The 22,355-nt window shown below is 39.9% G+C and overlaps 1 protein-coding gene and 1 pseudogene across 1 annotated transcript; both read right to left on the bottom strand.

Annotated features, from left to right (window-relative positions):
- Window positions 1-650: 650 nt before the first annotated feature.
- Window positions 651-14,383, bottom strand: LOC117420427 (annexin A5-like; annotated as a pseudogene).
- Window positions 14,384-16,143: 1,760 nt separating this feature from the next.
- LOC131697226 (small integral membrane protein 43-like) lies at window positions 16,144-17,702 on the bottom strand. The gene has a single exon (XM_058985621.1). The coding sequence runs from the start codon at window positions 17,223-17,225 to the stop codon at window positions 17,010-17,012; it is 216 nt and encodes a 71-aa protein (XP_058841604.1). The 5' UTR covers window positions 17,226-17,702; the 3' UTR covers window positions 16,144-17,009.
- Window positions 17,703-22,355: the final 4,653 nt, after the last annotated feature.

Raw genomic sequence — 22,355 nt, 5'->3', positions numbered from 1 at the left:
AAAATACAAAATACACATCAGTTCAATACAAAAAGACAATATAGGAATGGTAGTATTGCGCATGAACTGATCTAGACAAATACACGGCAATGTTGGGCAAGCTGAAACTGCTGCTGCACTAAACTGTAGTGCAGAGATGATGCAAACATAAAAAGTTGAGTCAACTGATTAAACAATGCATTTTTTATATTAAAACAAGAAAATAATTATAATAACCACTTGACATTATAGCTGATTAGATGCTCCAGAAAAAGTGTAATTTTATACACTTAGAAGCCAGTTTAAAATAACAACTCCCAATTAGAGATTCCACAAATATGTGTAAACATATACACTGCCTGCAGGCGATTATAATCTACTGTTTATACTAACTATTCACTGATTGTGCAAATTCACTAGTAACCAGCTACAGCAATGAAAAAGTCAAACTAAAATTGAGAAACCGAGTAATTAAAATAGTGCTCCCATTCAGAAAGTAATATAGGACAATACTAACTTAAGACAAGGGTCAAAGCATAAACTAAACTAAAACGTGTTCAAGTTTAAACCCGACAACTCTCCTATTCCTTCTGACTTGAAACCCTTAGTTCCCAGTATATAGAGCATATGACATTGCCTTAAGCACAGTATAAATGCAAGCCAAAAGAACCTTAACAGCCAAAAACAGATTTTGTGTTCCCTGACGTTTCTCTTTCAATGCTTTCTTCAATTTCATACCCAGATATTTCCATGTACTCATCAAAAACTGTAAAAGGATTGAAGACAGATGTATTAATAAACACATGCTTTCATTCTCTTACCAAAATGTTCTATATTTGTTTCTAAAAGTATGTTTGAAATTTAGAAAGGAGACCTTAAATGAGACCTCTGCTTCTTCATTGTTATTATACTAATGTAGATACCTGGGCATACAGCAGTGGGTTCTACAACTCCACAATGCTCCACAGATTCCATAGATTGGAGGACTGTAACATGCTTGCAAGATTTAAAATGAGATTACAATTAAATTGTACAAATTGTGGCGAAATGTAAAAAAATGCCTAAACAGACAAAAACCCCAGAAGAATATGCCCCGGACGATAAGGACTTCGTTTTGGAAGACAGCAAAGGAAAGAAGGTACAGTTGCAGTGTGCAGGTATTGTCAAGTTACTATACATATTGTGACAGGAGAAAAAAAAACACACCCAAGAATTTTGGAAAGTAACCAAAAACAATTTCATACAGTATTCAAAAAGCGAAAGCCCTGAAAAAAAACATTTACATAAAACTCCAATAGTAAAAATAATCACAGAAAAAATGTATCTTAAAAAATAAATAAATAAAAAAACAGAAAACACAAACCCCTCCGAGAAGTAAAAAGTTATTTATTGTTTCCTTTATGAACATTTTCTGGTCTATTTTCCTAAAGCTTTTCTCGGCAGAAGGGTACCCGATGAATCATTACAAGTTCAAAGTAAATATAGTTTTTAAATGTTGTTTTAAAGAAAATGATGAAAAAATGATTTTCTAATACTGATAGGAACCCTCTCGATGAAGGCTCTACCATGTTGGCCTTGACTTTCTTTAACATCATCACTAGTCGTGGTCAACTCCCACACAGTAGAGCCTTCATCAACGGGCTCTATCACTTAAATAAATGGTGTAACTCACCTCTTAGGTGTGCAGCATTTCTGTTCCCTAGGATAGTGATGAATTTCTCCTCATCCGTGCCCCATTTCTGTTCCCCAGCAGCAAAGATGTCCTGGTGCACAGATATATAGAAGGTTTGCTGGCAAACCTCGTAAAAAAAAATAAATAAATAAAAATAAATCCACCCTTTGTCAGGGTCATGACTTGTGAACTAGAGAGAAGTTAGACTTTGTAAAAAAAACAAAAAAAAAAAACAACTATAAAAAGTACAACTGATCAGAGTAATGTATTAAACCAAGAGTGAGGATTTTAAAAAGGTGGTGTGCAGTTTACGCGGGCATCTGAATTCTGCATACATATTAATCTTCACTTAAAACACAAAACTCACATTTCATCTAATTTGACTGGAACACGTGCTACATTAGTCACAAATCTATAGGCCTTTAACCTACATCTGTACCTGAAGATGGAACCACATGGAAATAAATGGGTTTAGGGATTGTAATGCTGTGAGCATTTAAGTAGCACTTTTGACAGAATTCCTTAATGATCCCCATTATGAGGGAGTCATATTTCAGATTAGGATCCTAACATATACAAAACAGATGATGAATCCTCTGTTCACATCTGAATACACATTCCTAAAGACAGAGGCTGCATACAACTGTAACTACTGACAGGAAATATAATTTCCACCTACAACCACTAGATGGCAGTGTGCTACCGACAAAAAGCAGCATGCATGGATGTGGACACATTTTCTTTCAATTAAAAAGTACCAGACCCTTCTGGCAAGTATTTTCTGTAGCTAGAAAAGCAGAACACCCAAACAAATGGAAAAGTTAGATTAAATACAGTTGGATTCATTCCAAAAGTGGTGAGTAATATTGCTGGTAATTTCAAAGTTCAGTAAAATTAAGTAGTGAGTTTTTGTATATGTATGATAAAATACTGTAGTATCACTGTCGGGATACGATACAATTCTGATTTTTAACACAATAAAGCTCGATTTCTACACCCCAAATGGAATTAAACCAGAAAATATATTTTTTATTTTAAGTATTGAATGGAGGCAGTGTGGTCCAGTGGTTAAAGAAACAGCCTTATAACCAGGAGGTCCCCGGTTCAAATCCCACCTCAGCCACTGACTCATTGTGTGACCCTGAGCAAGTCACTTAACCTCCTTGTGCTCCGTCTTTCGGGTGAGACGTAGTTGTAAGTGACTCTGCAGCTGATGCATAGTTCACACACCCTAGTCTCTGTAAGTCGCCTTGGATAAAGGCGTCTGCTAAATAAACTATTATTATTATTATTATTAAGTACAGTCCCCCCCCCCCCCCCCCCCCCTCCATTTTACTATCTGACTGCTACATTTAAAAAAAAAAAAAAAAAATGTAATGGGGAATTGGTGAAGGGTCTTTATACAGTAACAATATGTACAATTTACACTCACACCACGGAGTAACTTTAAATGAACCGAATTGAGGAATAATCAAAATACCAAGGGAGCATTGCACATTAAAATGTAGAGTTTCTGATGTTGTTTAAAGCATGCATCACATGAAATTACCCTTAATGTCCCAAAGCCAGCGGAAAGTTGTAAAACTGAAATCCGGTATAGTTTGACATTGCTTACCTGGGCATTCTATTGAATGCAATCTTCATCGACGCCTTTCTGTCTGCTTGCCTACAAGAAAGCAAAGGAGACACAGAGTATGGGCAAGTCCAGTTGTGTGGAAGCTCATTTATCAACATCAGATAAAAGAAGGGACTTTAGATGCAAATGGCTGAAACAGCTCAAAAAAGTGTCACCTGCAGCAGGACCACCAACATTCTCTGAAAATGCCCACCGATGTCCCCAATAACCGCTTCTTCCAGATCAGCATCGTACTCTGAAACACAGATATGCAATAACTCGAGGGCATTTTAAGGTGACATTTATTAGCTGTATTAACAGTATTACATGCAAATATTTAAAATACAACACGACAGATAAACTACTGCATCCTGTTACCCGTGCTGTAGGTAATATAGCCCTATTGTGAGGTCTTTGAGCTATACAGTCAAAAAGACGTTAGCCAGACAAAAAATGAGGTAAACATAGCTAGCGATAAGATGCAAGAAAATTGTTTTCAACCCTTGGTTAGCAAATAAAATCCACAGATCAAACTTTGAAGGAATTTAGCAACTTGAGTGTATTGTTCCGGCTATTTTAGCAACTATTAAAACACAGTACATGTGATAACAGTAACATGTATTGAAAAGTGTCCAATATTCTGTTAATCCAAAGTCATTGTCACATTAGATCACAGTTTTATGGTTACAGATATTGTACAGAAATTACAACATTGATTCAGCACCATACACAGTCACTTCAATGTTTGCAGGACAAACAAACAAAGCATGCATACTTGTACACAAGTACTAAAGCAAGCCAATGCAGTTCAATCATTGGGAAAGAAAGACTGAGCTACAGTATTTATTACCTTGGAAGGAAAATACAGCAGCAGATGAGACGTCTGTTCATTTTACACTTGACAGTAAATGAAGTATTTTGTTATCAAAGCTTGATTTAAGTACTGAAGATGTTGACTGACTGAATGTACCACATATGCTATAGAATTCAAATAAAGATAAAACAGACACATGGTAAATTATAGATTCTCATATGATTTTGTATTAACATGATGGAATTTGTGGGCATTTTTGTCTTTTACAGACTAGAAGTTGTCTGCCATTTCTTTTTAAAAACACATTTCCTTCACATTCAATAGAAACAAAGAGGATGAGGTGCTGTGCGTTGGTACTGCAGAACCCACCAGCATGAGTCTGGTTTTGCATATAATTATATAGTGTATGGTTAAAAAAAAAAAAAAAGTGCATACTAAATGTCCCAGGCTGGCTATTAAACACTCAAGATTGTTACAAAACCAGATTCCAATTATCAAGATACAACATGGCCACTGTGTTTAGATTGTCTTAACCCCAAATAAATCTCCTACCTTGTTTGTAAGTCGCGATAATTTCTTTGACCTGGCTGGCAGTCCTGTAGGCCAGGATTTCTATCAACACATTTTCATCAGTTCCAGCCCTCTGCAGATAACAAAACAGCAGCAATAACACTGAGAAAATACTAAGTACATATACAAGGCATATTGCCCCAAGTAATGTTATATACAAAAATAAACAGATATTTAGTGTTATACAAATCAACTCAGTTACATGTGGATGCCACTCTGAATATGAATTCCACTTAACTGGATTCCACTTGACAGAACACTGCCAATGCATGCACAAACAAGTATTGCATGCTGCAGGAGGCACCACTGAAGGTGTCTTATGTGCAGGCGAGCGTTTTGGACCAGATGTATAGCTGAGGCAATGTGGCCAAGGAGTGTTTGGAAGGCTTAGGACAATTGTTTTGTGCCTTACTTGAAGTGGCTTGCCAAGGAGCTTAGATCTGATATTCAATCTGAAGTTAGTCAGACTTTTCAAGGCTTATCATGAGACCCAGGTGTTGGAATAGGGCTATCGTTGTGACCCTGTGTTCTGCCGTCTATCTCAAATATAATAAGTTTCTTTTGATGCTCAGTATATATACACCTTATGAGTTCAGCACCATGTAGAACCCGAATTCCCTTGACAATAATCGACAGTCACACACTGTGTCAAATAGAAAAGATTTTATTTAAGAATAAAAAGGGTGCAAAACTAATCTAATATTACAGAAAGGAAAGGCAATTGGTTAGAGGTATTCATGAATAGTATACAGTTCATTGATTCCTTAGTCAAACGATTACAATGACCACAACATCATTAGCATACATGGCTAATATACTAATATTAATTATGATTGATCACACAAAGTGCCTACTTTGCATTAGTGTTTTCAATACTCATTTCTTGTTGTAAATTAATCATATTGCATATCAAAATGCACGAGAATTAATCCAACTTCCCATTCAGAACGGAATCCAACATTCCAATCACTAACTTATCAAATTTGTTTTACTGTGTTAATTTAGTTTAGACTTGATCTACCAAACTGACAATATGTTATCAATCGCAACTGATTCTATATTCAGATTAACTCAGAAATGGGGCAATGATCAAATTCTCTGCATTTATTAGGCAACTCCTTTGAGTTGCACATTTAAACAAACAAAATGCATTTCTTGCACACTCTAAAACAGGAAGTTTTCTATTCCAAGAACAATTTAACCACTAACTTGACAGCATTTGCTACAGTTACAGTGCCTTGCGAAAGTATTCGGCCCCCTTGAACTTTGCGACCTTTTGCCACATTTCAGGCTTCAAACATAAAGATATGAAACTGTAATTTTTTGTGAAGAATCAACAACAAGTGGGACACAATCATGAAGTGGAATGAAATTTATTGGATATTTCAAACTTTTTTAACAAATAAAAACTGAAAAATTGGGCGTGCAAAATTATTCAGCCCCCTTAAGTTAATACTTTGTAGCGCCACCTTTTGCTGCGATTACAGCTGTAAGTCGCTTGGGGTATGTCTCTATCAGTTTTGCACATCGAGAGACTGAAATTTTTGCCCATTCCTCCTTGCAAAACAGCTCGAGCTCAGTGAGGTTGGATGGAGAGCATTTGTGAACAGCAGTTTTCAGTTCTTTCCACAGATTCTCGATTGGATTCAGGTCTGGACTTTGACTTGGCCATTCTAACACCTGGATATGTTTATTTGTGAACCATTCCATTGTAGATTTTGCTTTATGTTTTGGATCATTGTCTTGTTGGAAGACAAATCTCCGTCCCAGTCTCAGGTCTTTTGCAGACTCCATCAGGTTTTCTTCCAGAATGGTCCTGTATTTGGCTCCATCCATCTTCCCATCAATTTTAACCATCTTCCCTGTCCCTGCTGAAGAAAAGCAGGCCCAAACCATGATGCTGCCACCACCATGTTTGACAGTGGGGATGGTGTGTTCAGGGTGATGAGCTGTGTTGCTTTTACGCCAAACATAACGTTTTGCATTGTTGCCAAAAAGTTCGATTTTGGTTTCATCTGACCAGAGCACCTTCTTCCACATGTTTGGTGTGTCTCCCAGGTGGCTTGTGGCAAACTGTAAACGACACTTTTTATGGATATCTTTAAGAAATGGCTTTCTTCTTGCCACTCTTCCATAAAGGCCAGATTTGTGCAGTATACGACTGATTGTTGTCCTATGGACAGAGTCTCCCACCTCAGCTGTAGATCTCTGCAGTTCATCCAGAGTGATCATGGGCCTCTTGGCTGCATCTCTGATCAGTCTTCTCCTTGTATGAGCTGAAAGTTTAGAGGGACGGCCAGGTCTTGGTAGATTTGCAGTGGTCTGATACTCCTTCCATTTCAATATTATCGCTTGCACAGTGCTCCTTGGGATGTTTAAAGCTTGGGAAATCTTTTTGTATCCAAATCCGGCTTTAAACTTCTCCACAACAGTATCTCGGACCTGCCTGGTGTGTTCCTTGTTCTTCATGATGCTCTCTGCGCTTTAAACGGACCTCTGAGACTATCACAGTGCAGGTGCATTTATACGGAGACTTGATTACACACAGGTGGATTCTATTTATCATCATTAGTCATTTAGGTCAACATTGGATCATTCAGAGATCCTCACTGAACTTCTGGAGAGATTTTGCTGCACTGAAAGTAAAGGGGCTGAATAATTTTGCACGCCCAATTTTTCAGTTTTTTATTTGTTAAAAAAGTTTGAAATATCCAATAAATTTCGTTCCACTTCATGATTGTGTCCCACTTGTTGTTGATTCTTCACAAAAAATTACAGTTTCATATCTTTATGTTTGAAGCCTGAAATGTGGCAAAAGGTCGCAAAGTTCAAGGGGGCCGAATACTTTCGCAAGGCACTGTATTTATCGAGTCATAAAATGTTTTATATTTGATTTGTTGAATACTTATCGATTTTCAAAAAAGGAGTCAATCTCCTTAGCAGCTTCTCCCCTCTATCTGGGTTTGATGTTCCACAGAAGGAAAAGACAGTACTTTGCTTGTTGTAGGCATTGTATTGCATCAGCTCACAGCAAGATAATAGTTATTTTCAAGGGAGGCAGCTGTTGATTTTCAGTAATCTTGCAAAATTATCTTTGGCTTGTCAGAAGATTTCCAACTGGAATGGGTTCCATTGATCAGACCTACTCGCAGTTCAAAGAATGCGTTGCACTTGAAGTTATGTCGTTTGTAACAATATTCAGTTCTTTGGTAAGGCTAAGGGACCTTCCAGATGCACAGCTGCTGGCTAGTTGCTTCAGTTGGTCTCGTGGTTGATTTCCAGCAGTGAAATAAAACAAAGACCTGTTTCCCGATCAATTCGCAGGGCCCTCTTCAGAGCTGATTTCAGCCTTCACACACCTCTCTCATTTTCTGAACTCTTTTAGAACATTTCTTTTTCAGTCACTTCGATTTCCGACCACTTTCAGCACATAACTTTGTCAGCTTCCCCCACTTCAGACCTTGTTCCAGTCTTTTTTAATCAAACCCAGACGCGTGGATCATTGAATTAATGGCGTGGTGTTTAACATCACACAACATGCCTAAACACTGGTTAATTTGTCTCTGGCCACTCCTTGGTCTTGCCCACAGGTCGTGATTGACAGTTCACTCGAATTTCCTTTGTGTTGTCCTGTGTGAGAATAATTCCAAGGGCTCTTTTCAATTAACTTTTTAGCTTGGGAAAACAAGATATAACTGGGGCTAATTTGCCCTTTTTTGGTGTCACTGAACTGCTCCCATACAAGTTTCCTTCCACTTGTGCTGTCCTCCTTGAGCAAAGTTAATGGATAATAAAAACTACTTAACCAGCCCTTTCACTGCAGCGCAAAGGGCTTCTGCATCTTCCCTGGCATTAAACTGTGCCCCTTGCAGCCTAATCCAAAAATCACATATTTTATCTTTTTATTCAGTTTAACCCTAACTATGCAGAGAATAAACTTGCAGTAAGCGCAGGTATGACATGAAGGTGTACTATATGACAAACGCTGCATCTGCTTATGCAGTATTGAAGGTAATGCAGAATGGCTAGCTTTAAAAAGCTTCAAGGTGGTTCCAAAAGCCCTCCACAGCAAATACCAGAGACTAGAAATTTTCTGAAATGCAAGTCGAACTTATAAAGAGAGTCTCAGTTCAAAAAAATAAATAAATTGAGAAATAAGCTTTCCACAGTAATTTTGGGACAGAAATACTGGATCACAGCTAACTCTTTCAATTCTGTGTATCACTAGCATCATATCTGATCTCACCACAAGTATTAATCATGATTCTTAAGCAAGAAAGTTTGTAATCAGGGGGAAGGTTTAGGTCGGCCAGGGTGTCCTCGGATCACCACACACCAGCAACCCCTGTAGTATGGCCGGGCGCCTGCAGTGGTGGGTCTGCAGTGTGAAAAAAAGCGGTCGGCTGATGGCACACGCTTCAGTGGACAACGTGTGTTCGTCTTCGCCCTCTCGAATCGGCGCGGGGGTGGTAGTGGTGAGCTGAGCCTATAAATAATTGGATATTCTAAAAAATGATTAAAAAAAAAAAAAAAGATTAAAAAAAAGGGACTGCTAAATATAAAAAGAAATACAGAAAGTCAAAAAAGGAAAAGCCAATACTTTCGCAGCTTGATTAAATTTGATTCACAGGTGATGCGGTGATTTTCCAGCCTGCACCTACTGTGTATTAATGCCCGCTATAGCTGGAAGCTGATTGGCTGATGATACTGAATCGTTTTCTAATTAGTTTTATGCCATACCCCTTAATCTACAAAAGTTCACATTCTCGAATACAAGCCTCCACTTTGTAAATGATCTGCTTTTCACCTCGCACATCTGTTTCTTCCAGGCTTGTAACACTTTCCAGCAGTACCCCTCTTTGGCCTCCTTCTTAGCTTTCATTTCATGTTATGGTACCTGGGACACGCATCATGAATATTTCAGAATCAATCTAACCTTACCTGCTGTACACAGAGAAACTCCTGTCATTCTACAGTGCAGTTACTATAGCAACTAAGTGGACTAGACAAGCACCTGCTCAGGGGGTTCAGTCTGTGTGGGCTGGAGCTCCTGTCTTGACAGGCACCTGTGGCTCTAGCCGCAGTCCCAGCAATTAGAGGCAGAACAGAGAATAATGAGAATAATGCATGGGGTAGAATGTAATGCCCAACCAAGGGGTTGGATGCTACATTACATTCTCATTTGTCACAGACACTACCCCATGCAGTATTTTTTATACTCTCTGGTGAGCATCTTTTCCTGCAAGAGATCTGCCTGAGAGAGACAGGCGTGGCGCGGCAAGGCTGGGCATTTTCACCATGCGATATCACACACTAATATTGACATACACTATATACGGAAATGCATACACTGTATACTAAGATGCATATGCACTCTAAACTGAGACACATACACTATACACTGAAATGCATACACTGAGATGCATATGCACTCTAAACTGAGACACATACACTATATACGGAAATGCATACACTGAGATGCATATGCACTCTATACTGAGACGCATACACTCTATACTGAAATGCATACATGTCACAAGCATATTACTACATTGAGTTTATATACATAGATGTATACTTTATATAGGCAAACATAAATATGTCCAGTTGTACATCTACAAAATTAAGTTGACCTTTATTTACAGTATGTGCATGCTGGACACCTAAAATACTGATTATCATAATATTTAGAATACAGTACCTGCATTTTCAAAATACTCGAGCATTTACTGAGAAAATAAAAGTTCACCTCAACTTATTTTGCACAAATGTGATGTTTCCCAGTTTTCTTTTGAATGAATAGTACAGCTGTGTGAAGAATTCGCAGTCAGCCAGGTCATGTTGTAAAGGACCCTTTGTGTGCTTCTAAACCTTAACTAATGTTCTTGATCACTTTCCAATTTGTCAAAGACATTGTTAGCACAAGGCTGAGGAATTTATACTGAATGAAAAGACTCTTCTGCTTCAAAGAGGTCATATCTGCCCCTGCTGGTTCTCTTCTTGCAACACCACTTTCCTTTGATACTCCACTCCAAAGTTATTATTTTAGTGTTTTTAATGAATACAAAGTACTTAAATTACTTGTAAGCATTTCTGTTTTTGCTCTAGACAATTGGAAACCTGCAGAATAACATTCACAAAGACCAGTATTAGACATTTTTAAGAAACCACTTTGGACTAAATATGGTTCTCAAACATGTCTAATATCTAAGTACACCTCGTGCACCAGAGTGTAACCATTAACCTGTCCCCTTTGCAACATTCTCCCCTAGAGGATATAACAAATACCACATTTGTTCTTTGCGCACAGGGTAGTGGTTTGTAAAATGATGGGTGTACAACCTGTCATTAGATATTTTTTCCACCAAATAACTCTATATTTTAGAATGTTGATACCGATGGGGGTCAGAGAATCACAGTTATATGTACATAGCAGTGATATTATGACTCTGTCAATAAAAGGCTGGGTATTATATAAACCCCCACACTGGCCAAATTTGCAGCTGGTACAGAGAGACAAGTAAATATACAGTCACAGACAAAAGTATTTGGGCAGTTAAAAAAAATGAGAAAAACTATGAAGAAAGTAATTTCTATCATTTCTAATTGTTGTTAATCTATTGAAAGATGTAAATTAAAGTAGAGATTCAGCGTTATAATAAAACAACAAATTTATTACATAACATGCAAAAACGAACTTCATACTTTGACAAAAGTATTTGGGCAATCAACATATTTTGTATGACACCCATTGCTAATTATTGACAGTTATCATGATTGAAAACCAACACCTGATGATAATTACAGAATAAATAAATACATATTAATCAGGTGCTGAAAAATAAATTGAAAATTTGCAATTCAAAAAAGCAACAAAAATGGTTAAAACTAAAGAGTACAGCAACTGCGTGGGCTATTATTGACAAACACAGGAGAACTGGAACAACTGCAACTAGTTCCAGGTGTGGAATACCAAGAAAGATTTCTGCAAACTCTGGAAGAAGAATCGTTCAAGCAGCTCGGATTGCTGCAAAATATTTGACACAAGAATTGAGAGAAGATGGTCAAGAAATTAACAATAGAACAATTCACTGATACCTTAACAAGATGAATGTCCATGGGCAAAAACCAAGATACAAACCTTTGTTAAAAACAATACACAAAAGGAAGCGATTGGATTTCCATTGAATACTTGAAGAGCCTGATGATTTCTTCTACCAAATTCTATGGTCAGACGAAACTTTTTTCACCAAGAAAGCAACAATATGTTTGGAGGAAGAGAGGAGAAGAATTTAAAGAAAAGTTCATCATTCCCAGTGTTAAACATGGTGGAGGTTGTGTGATGGTATGGGCTTGTTTTTCTTCATCAGGCACAGACGACCTTTGTATTGTAGAAGGATCAATGAATGCTGCAAAATATCAATACATCTCATTTGTTACCCAGTGCTAGATGGCTTACTGGACAAAAGTTTGATTTCCAGCAGGATAATGATCCTAAGCATTCTGCAAAGTCTACAAAGACATTTCTGAAAAAAGGAAGATTACAGTTATGGATTGACCATCTGTCCCCAGACTTGAATCCCATTGAGATGTTGTGGATTGACTTGAAGGCTCCTGTTGCAAAAGGAAACCAAAGTCGACTGCAGAACTCAAAGCTGCATGTGTTGAAGAATGGGCAAAAATATCTCCGGAAAGATGCCAGGAGCTGGTTTCAAAATACAAAAAAAGACTACAAGCTGTAAATGAAGCAAAGGGTGGGCACACAAAATACTAATGTAAGGGTGCCCAAATACTTGTGTCAAAGTATTAGTTTGTTGTTTTATTATAAAGCCAAATATCTACTTTAATTGACATCTTTCTAATAGAACAGTTAGAAACTATAGAAATCACTTTCTTTGTGGTTTTTTAACTGCCCAAATACTTTTGTGACTGTATATCTTACTAACATTTAGATTGCAGTTTGGAGCACATACGGTATGTGGAAAGCAGTGTTGAATATGGATAAAATTGTTCTGTATAGTCAGCATGCATATAACATACCTTATATAGAGAATTAGACACAAACAGTAGAACAAGAAGCTTTATTGAGGAACTCTGTGTGGGAGAGAATGAATCTAAGGTTGGTGATATGGACATAAGTTTGGTGGGGGGACAATCTGGGGAGCTAGGGTTAGCCGAGTGTTCCTTCAGCTCCACTCTGAGGGGTGGGATATGTAAATGGGAGAAAATGAATCTAAACTGTGAATCTACCTCCCGACAAGGATGGGCACTAAGGAAGGCTGGTGGTACACCTTCACAGGGATGGACCGACTCCATGGTGGGACGGAACCGGAAGTCGGCTATCTTGGTGAAAGACTGCTGAATAGCTCTATTGTGATCAGCTGAGTTGCGCGCGGCGATTGAATAGAGCGTGGCACCGTACTGATCACAGGGATGAGTTCAGCAGTACAAAGGGGACGCAGTGATGTGAGTATGGCCCCTTACACTGATACAGTAAGACACCGGAGCGTTGTTGTTGTGTTTTGGCAGACGGACACCTCAGGAGCTGAAGCTTTGGAGCCAGCACTACCACCTGGAGCACCTGCACTGCCACACCCCCTCAACCTGAGACAGCACTACCACCCGGAGCACCTGCACTGCCACACACCCTCAACCTGAGACAGCACTACCACCCGGAGCACCTGCACTGCCACACCCCCTCAACCTGTGACAGCACTACCACTCGGAGCACCTGTACTGCCACATCACCTCAACCTGAGACAGCACCATGGAGCACCTGCACTGCCACATCACCTCAACCTGAGACAGCACTACCACCCGGAGCACCTGCACTGCCACATCACCTCAACCTGAGACAGCACTACCACCCAGAGCACCTGCACTGCCACACCCCCTCAACCTGAGACAGCACCATGGAGCACCTGCACTGCCACATCACCTCAACCTGAGACAGCACCATGGAGCACCTGCACTGCCACATCACCTCAACCTGAGACAGCACTACCACCCGGAGCACACTGATACAGTAAGACACCGGAGCGTTGTTGTTGTGTTTTGGCAGACGGACACCTCAGGAGCTGAAGCTTTGGAGCCAGCACTACCACCTGGAGCACCTGCACTGCCACACCCCCTCAACCTGAGACAGCACTACCACCCGGAGCACCTGCACTGCCACACACCCTCAACCTGAGACAGCACTACCACCCGGAGCACCTGCACTGCCACACCCCCTCAACCTGTGACAGCACTACCACCCGGAGCACCTGTACTGCCACATCACCTCAACCTGAGACAGCACCATGGAGCACCTGCACTGCCACATCACCTCAACCTGAGACAGCACTACCACCCGGAGCACCTGCACTGCCACATCACCTCAACCTGAGACAGCACTACCACCCAGAGCACCTGCACTGCCACACCCCCTCAACCTGAGACAGCACCATGGAGCACCTGCACTGCCACATCACCTCAACCTGAGACAGCACTACCACCCGGAGCACCTGCACTGCCACATCACCTCAACCTGAGACAGCACTACCACCCAGAGCACCTGCACTGCCACACACCCTCAACCTGAGACAGCACCATGGAGCACCTGCACTGCCACATCCCCACAATCTGAGACAGCACCATGGAGCATGGGCACTGCCACATCCCCACAATCTGAGACAGCACCATGGAGCATGGGCACTGCCACATCCCCACAATCTGAGACAGCACCATGTAGCATGGGCACTTGCACCCTGGGACTGAACTGTATTTATTGTGAATTGTTTATTATTTTGGGAACCTTTTGTTAGGGACTGGAAGCCCACTGTTAATCCCCAATACCATTGCTGGTAGAGGGGATTGTTTTGTTTAAATTAAACATACTGATTGTACATATACCACTCACATCCTGACACACTCTCAAAAAAATAATCTAACTAAAATATCTGGAGGCCTGGGTTCAAATCCAGCAAGGAGTAGATCAGTGGGTTAAGTCCCCTGCCTGATTCAATGTCCTTTACTGTAGGTAAAAACAACTTGAAACAATATGAAAAAAACAGAGAATCAATACAGCCCCTTTCCATAGCACAAATAAAATTAATAACAATATGACAGCTATAATAGCATATCAATCATCTATCATGTCAATTTCCTGTCACATCAGTCAATCATTGAAATAATGTATTTACTCACGTACAATTTGATGACACCTTCTGTTTGATTCCAGAACATCCAGTAGACAAACCCTTTATACAGCTATGGCTATCTTTGTCATGCTTGTTTTTTCTGGATCAATTTTATTTAGTCTTAATGTACAGCTATGGCCAAAAGTTTTGCATCCCTATAATTTTAGGATTGAGACATAATTAAAAAAAAAACACCTATATGAACATAATTTAGATCTCTTATTTAACATCATGTAATCAAAGAAACTACAAAATATTGCAAAAGTCTACTGGAAGCCATAATAGTAGTACAGTATTTCATATTAGATTTTGAGATGTCACACTTTTCAATTACTGTTAAGTATAAAACTACAAAGTGGCATGTAATTTAATATTATTTATTTATTTCTTAGCAGACACCCTTATCCAGGGTGACTTACAATTGTTACAAGATATCACATTATTTTTACATAAAATTACATTATTTTTTTACACATTTTTTTACATACAATTACCCATTTATCAATTGGGTTTTTACTGGAGCAATCTAGGTAAAGTACCTTGCTCAATATGTTAACGTAACATTATTCAGCAGGCTTCATTTGACTTTATGAAGCAAAATTTGTTAATTCTAAAGGGTAATGCAAAACCTTTGGCCATAGCTGTACACTAGAGAACCCAAGGAATCAGTATGAGCATACAACTGCTGTGGTGTCGGAAATGAAAAGGAACACAGTATACAGTTACGTATCATCATAGTGCAGAAATGATTGGGGAACGTAGCATTCAAGGCAAATGGAGGTAATATTGATCGTTTTTGAAAATTATGCAGATGGCAGGTTGTTAAATGGGTGATCTTGACAAGCCTACATGCAATTTCAAGCGGGAGAAATTGAACTTCCCATCATCCTTGAACAATCTGCGAAATCAGATCGTTCAGATTGTTGCATTATATTGATAGAAAGACCAACATAATTCGCTAGTGTTAATGTAGTTCTTCCATTATATCCTTCCTGCTTTGAATCTGTGTTGTTTGTGTAATATAAACACAACCTTAGATAACACAACTCACTGAAAATGTGCAAATAAACACTAGGGGTTAATTAGATATATAAATTGCCTTGATGTGGCAGGATTTTGTTTGGATTAAAAATAGACAAATATGGCTGGTTTCACAGACCCCGATTATCACTAATTTTTGGACTGGTTATTTTAGGTAAAGTAGTCCAAGACTAGTGCTAATCAGGGTTTGTGAAACTGGCCGATAAAGTTCACCCCTTTAAAGAGATGTGCAGAAAATCATGACTTATGAGTTATCACTATGCACTACATAGAAACCCCTTTTAAAAATCTTACATTTTAACCTATATTTTTATATACTACCTACCAAAAATCAGTCCCCCTAATTTATTATCTCAGAATCCAGGTAATACAAAATTGTATGACAATTACAGTATTTACTGTAACCTTTACTTATGTGTAATATTAAAGATCCTTTACAGCAGTATTAAAAACAGCATTTCTCACAAAATATACCCATAGGATGTATTACAGTTTTATACTTGTCCTATGAGATCAAACAGTAACTTTCTTTTCACTTTTTAATGTTTAACATGCTGCTCACTGTATACAACACTTTATTGCAGTTCACAACAAATTACTGATATACATTTAGAATTTACTATAGAATATGGCATTTAATGTCAATATGTTTTATAAGAGGAACTAAAGTAGGGACAATAGAATTATAGTAAAATATATAGCCAGCAGCAGCTAATAGCATCACATGATAACCAAATTGCCAGTTTCTAAAGGGATTTGAAAGGGTTTGCCCAGAATATACATGCACTAGTTGAATAAGTCTGATGTCATCTAGCAAAGCAAAGCTGAAATAATTTTAGTCAAAATGATTAGGCACAGCTGATAGACTGAAGCAGAAGAAAATTAGTTCATGTTTCAGGATTTATTCAAGATTTGTGACTATATTTACCAATAACTGTTTTTCAAAATGCAACAAGTCTTTATTTCTCCTTTAATGCAAAATGCTGAAACAAGTTACAGTAATTTCTACAGTAATTACAGTTTCTATAGAACAGCAGGGTGTGGACCACAATCCAGTTAACTGTAACACAATACACCTTCCTCGAGACGTGTCTTTCATCAAACCCAGGTAGCGAGGATACTGAAGCTCAGCTGGAACATTCAGCTCACAACATTCACTCCAAAAGAGTGGCTTCTCGGCTGCAAAGCGACAGCTGCCACTGAGTTTCTAAGCTGCTTTATCACCAGGATGAGCAGCAGCACAAGCAGCAGCAGCAGGGCAATGAAAATTGTCATGTAGATGAGGATGTTCAAATCCCAGTCCACCTTTATGGGCAACGATGTTGAAGCCACAATGAATCTCTGTGGAGAAGGCATGGCGACAGAGCTGGGCTTCACCCGAGGAAAAGTTCTGAGAGTTGTCAAAGGATATCCTGATCATAACCCACCATTCGTTTTAAAAGACCCCAAACCTGTCTTGCCTTAAGTGCTTTGCTGGCTTTATTCCTCTCACAAACAGACTAACATCCAAAAGTTACACTACAGTAATATCCCTTTATCCTGGTTAGCTTGCATCCCAAGTTTTGTTTTTCGAAAGGTACAGTCTCTTGGTAACTGTTTCCTAGTCCTCACCCACATTGTTCTGTCGGGAACCTTCCTAACAGTGAGAAATATATCCCATCTATCACATCATACATACACACACCCCTCTCTGTCCGATTGGTTACCAGGCACATCCTATTTGCCGGAATGTACAAAAAGCCCAATTTTTTATATATTTTTAATAAGCTGCAGGGGCTGTTTTTATGAGTTATTCAGGGATGAATTATCAATGTACCACTTAATTCTTTGACACAGACAGAGCCCTTGTTGTTAGGAAAAACATTTCTAATCATTTTGCGCTGTCAATGCATGAATAAAGTTGCTGTGGTTGATTACAGAGGCTGCATGCTTTCTTGAATCGTCTTTGTGATTATGTATGAAAAATGTATAAAGCTGTTACTGTGGCTCATGGCAACATGTTAAAATTGCATCTGTTCTCTGTGTGCATGGCTGATGCCAGAAATCACAGGAGTAAGAAATAAGAGCTTAATTCAGCATGTTAAACTGTAAGGAGGTGTTATCTAATTTAGAACCCCAATATTGTATAATGGTACATACTTCTAGTGGGGCATTGGAAATGAATGACAGAATTGACATCAATATATTAAGTGTTAAGTGGGTGAACATTTCTGACTGTGTTGCAGCCGCCCTGAGTAGCATGGTTTAAACCAACCACCAGAGGAAGCTATACAGGATACAAAATCTACATTTATTTTTCTACTGTAGTTCAGACTGCTACTCAACACATAAATCATTTTAGTGAGTTAGCCGAGCCCCAGACGTTAGTGATGAAAGCTCCGGTACACCTGCTTCTATAATGTAATCACTATTTCGATCCCTCACTGTGGGGCCCTGCTGACCATTACTCCTTGCTACATGTCTTTGCCTCCGAGGCTCTGCTTGACTTCTCATTAAATGATCTGTCAAACAGTTTGAATGTGAGTTTTAAGCAGTTAGGAAGGAAAGCTACTGCATGGATGACCCCCCCCCCCCCCCCCCCCCAGACCAATACACACATCCACAAATTGAATGAGATGGTGAAAGCCACATTTCTTCATCTCTGTAGAGTTTAACTTTCTAGCTGTTAATTATTTTGAGCTTTGGGCCTCCCATTAAGCCGACGTGCAGCCTGCTGAGAGCTGTCTTCACCTAATTAACAATACATATGCTACATAAAACAAAAACAAATCCACAATCTTTTTTACATAGAAAATCTTTGCCTCACTCTAAGTATTTTCAACGTGACTAGAATAGGTCTCTGTATTTCAGCTGAACCCCATTATAAAATACCAACCTACTCATTCCTGCTGAAATGTTGCATAGTGTAGTGACGGGTGGGAAATGAAGCAGACTCACAGATATTGCAGGTTCTCTAATTCAGTGGTTTATTGCAGGCAGGGATTCTATACTCATGAAGTAAAGCCTGCTGTTTTCAAGCGAGTAGCACAGCAACAGCTGAGCAACGCAGTGGCACAGACTGTAGAAACAAAAGTAAAGCACACTGTCAGCCATGTTCCACGCCAACTAAACTGCAGTCTAATCACAGAGTATCCACTAGCTCTCTAATCCTGATCTCGAGGAGAACTGATGCTTGATACCTGACGACTGACTTGAGGACTGATGCTTGATACCTGACGACTGACTCGAGGGGGACTGATGCCTGACGACTGACTCGAGGAGGACTGATGCCTGACGACTGACTCGAGGAGGACTGATGCTTGATACCTGACGACTGACTCGAGGAGGACTGATGCCTGATGACTGACTCAAGGAGGACTGATGCTTGATACCTGACGACTGTCTCGAGGAGGACTGATGCCTGGCGACTGACTTGAGGAGGACTGATGCTTGATACCTGACGACTGACTCGAGGAGGACTGATGCCTGACGACTGACTCGAGGAGGACTGATGCCTGACGACTGACTCGAGGAGGACTGATGCCTGACGACTGACTCAAGGAGGACTGATGCTTGATACCTGACGACTGTCTCGAGGAGGACTGATGCCTGGCGACTGACTTGAGGAGGACTGATGCTTGATACCTGACGACTGACTCGAGGAGGACTGATGCTGGATACCTGATGACTGACTCGAGGAAGACTGATGCCTGACGACTGACTCGTGGAGGACTGATGCCTGACGACTGACTCGAGGAGGACTGATGCTTGATACCTGACGACTGACTCGAGGAGGACTGATGCCTGACGACTGACTCGAGGACTGATGCCTGACGACTGACTCAAGGAGGGCTGATGCTTGATACCTGACGACTGACTCGAGGAGGACTGATGCCTGATAATTGACTCGAGGAGGACTAATGCCTGACGACTGTCTCGAGGAGAACTGATGCCTGACGACTGACTCGAGGAGAACTGATGCTTGATACCTGATGACTGACTCAAGGAGGACTGATGCTTGATACCCGACGACTGACTCGAGGAGGACTGATGCCTGACGACTGACTCGAGGAGGACTGATGCCTGACGACTGACTCGAGGAGGACTGATGCTTGATACCTGACGACTGACTCGAGGAGGACTGATGCCTGACGACTGACTCAAGGAGGACTGACGCTTGATACCTGACGACTGTCTCGAGGAGGACTGATGCCTGGCGACTGACTTGAGGAGGACTGATGCTTGATACCTGACGACTGACTCAAGGAGGACTGATGCCTGACGACTGACTCGAGGAGGACTGATGCCTGACGACTGACTCGAGGAGGACTGATGCCTGACGACTGACTCAAGGAGGACTGATGCTTGATACCTGACGACTGTCTCGAGGAGGACTGATGCCTGGCGACTGACTTGAGGAGGACTGATGCTTGATACCTGACGACTGACTCGAGGAGGACTGATGCTGGATACCTGATGACTGACTCGAGGAAGACTGATGCCTGACGACTGACTCGTGGAGGACTGATGCCTGACGACTGACTCGAGGAGGACTGATGCTTGATACCTGACGACTGACTCGAGGAGGACTGATGCCTGACGACTGACTCGAGGACTGATGCCTGACGACTGACTCAAGGAGGGCTGATGCTTGATACCTGACGACTGACTCGAGGAGGACTGATGCCTGATAATTGACTCGAGGAGGACTAATGCCTGACGACTGTCTCGAGGAGAACTGATGCCTGACGACTGACTCGAGGAGAACTGATGCTTGATACCTGATGACTGACTCGAGGAGGACTGATGCTTGATACCCGACGACTGACTCGAGGAGGACTGATGCCTGACAACTGACTCGAGGAGGACTGATGCCTGACGACTGACTCGAGGAGGGCTGATGCCTGACGACTGACTCGAGGAGGGCTGATGCCTGACGACTGACTCGAGGAGGACTGATACATGAGGATGTCCTAAAATGGACACCGTATCCCGGGTCGTTACAATAGTTACAAAAGCTTTTTTTTAAAGGCTTTGTAAGCACAAAGTGGTGGAAGATTCTACAGATTTCTTTTAATTGCCCCTTTGTTCTCGGGCTGCACATTGCACTACATATTTTGTAATAAGGTGTGGAGAAATTTGCTAGTTTGAAAATGAATGTATTAATTAATATTTTATGTTTTCATACATTATAGGGTGAATTATGTATGAATTATTAATCTGTTCAATAAGTAAGAGGCCATTTTCATTCAAGGCTTGTTTGTTATTGATCTCTCTTTTAATGAGAACACTGAATCCCTTGAAATCGTGCAGTAAAATAAACCATCCAAAATGCTTCAGTAACATTCAGTAACATTATACACTCACAATCATGGCTTCTCTTGATTTGTCACTGGACTGCACTTTGCTTATGATTTGAAAATATGATGTAAGATTTTACAAGGACATAAATAAACCAATAACTCAATGAAAAAATACTGACAGCCAGACTGAACAGCTGACACCCAGGAGACAGATATACAGTAAATGTTCTTGTCACATTTTATTTCCCTGATGCAATATTATATCTAGAAACCAATTTTAAATTTGTAGAATAATAAAAAAATATCTGAAAAATTACTAGGTAGACAATGCTTTCTTAATATATTTTGGCAGGTCTTTGCAAACGATGAAACTTAGTTTGAATAAATCTTGCTGTCTGTCCTTGTGAAATTTAGTTTTCATATATTTACATTAAAAAATGCTAATTAATAAAACACCTGGAACTACCTTGCAGTGTTGTATTTTACTGTATTCCGATTCTTAACCAAAAACACAAACAAGAATGATAAAATGCTCTTATTCCCAGTGTGATACTGTGGAAGCGGAGGGAAATTTGTCATAAGATTCAGCCTGTTGCTCTGAAGCACTTTTCTTTTAATTTGAGGAATTTAAAGTCAACGATCATGTATATCAGTATATTCAGGCTTCAGACGTTGTTTATGCATGCAACGAGAGAACTATTTGCCACACGCAGTAAAAAGAAACAAAAAGCAATGTATGTGTATTAATAGTAAAAATGGGTTGGGGGAGTAGTAAATATGACATGTTGTATATCTAGCCCTTCTTGATGTGAGACATGGTTTGTTTATCTGACTGGGAACTGAATTGACTGCATCCTATCCATCAATGCAGCTAAAAAAAAAAGATGTACCTTGGGTTCCCTTTATTATGCATAATATTTACAATATTTAGCATGAAGTCATTGATTTTCTTTTTAATCTAAAATATGCTGTACAGTTAAAAATTAAAGTATTACAGATATGAAAAGAATGCAACAAAACCATTCTGCGCAGAAACCCGCTAGAACATTAACTAGTCTGGTTCATACTTCTGTCACAGATTAATGCATACGCAAGACACAGACAGCTAAACTGTGCAGCTTCACTCCAACCACACAACAAATGTTGACATTTTTTTAAAATATTATCCGGACCTATGCAGTTTCATGTCGCAGACGCATCAGAA

Source organism: Acipenser ruthenus, chromosome 1, assembly GCF_902713425.1.
Source record: "Acipenser ruthenus chromosome 1, fAciRut3.2 maternal haplotype, whole genome shotgun sequence".
NCBI lineage: Eukaryota > Metazoa > Chordata > Actinopteri > Acipenseriformes > Acipenseridae > Acipenser > Acipenser ruthenus.
The sequence above is the reverse complement of the archived record's forward strand: the minus strand, read 5'-3'. Positions and strand labels throughout refer to the sequence as shown.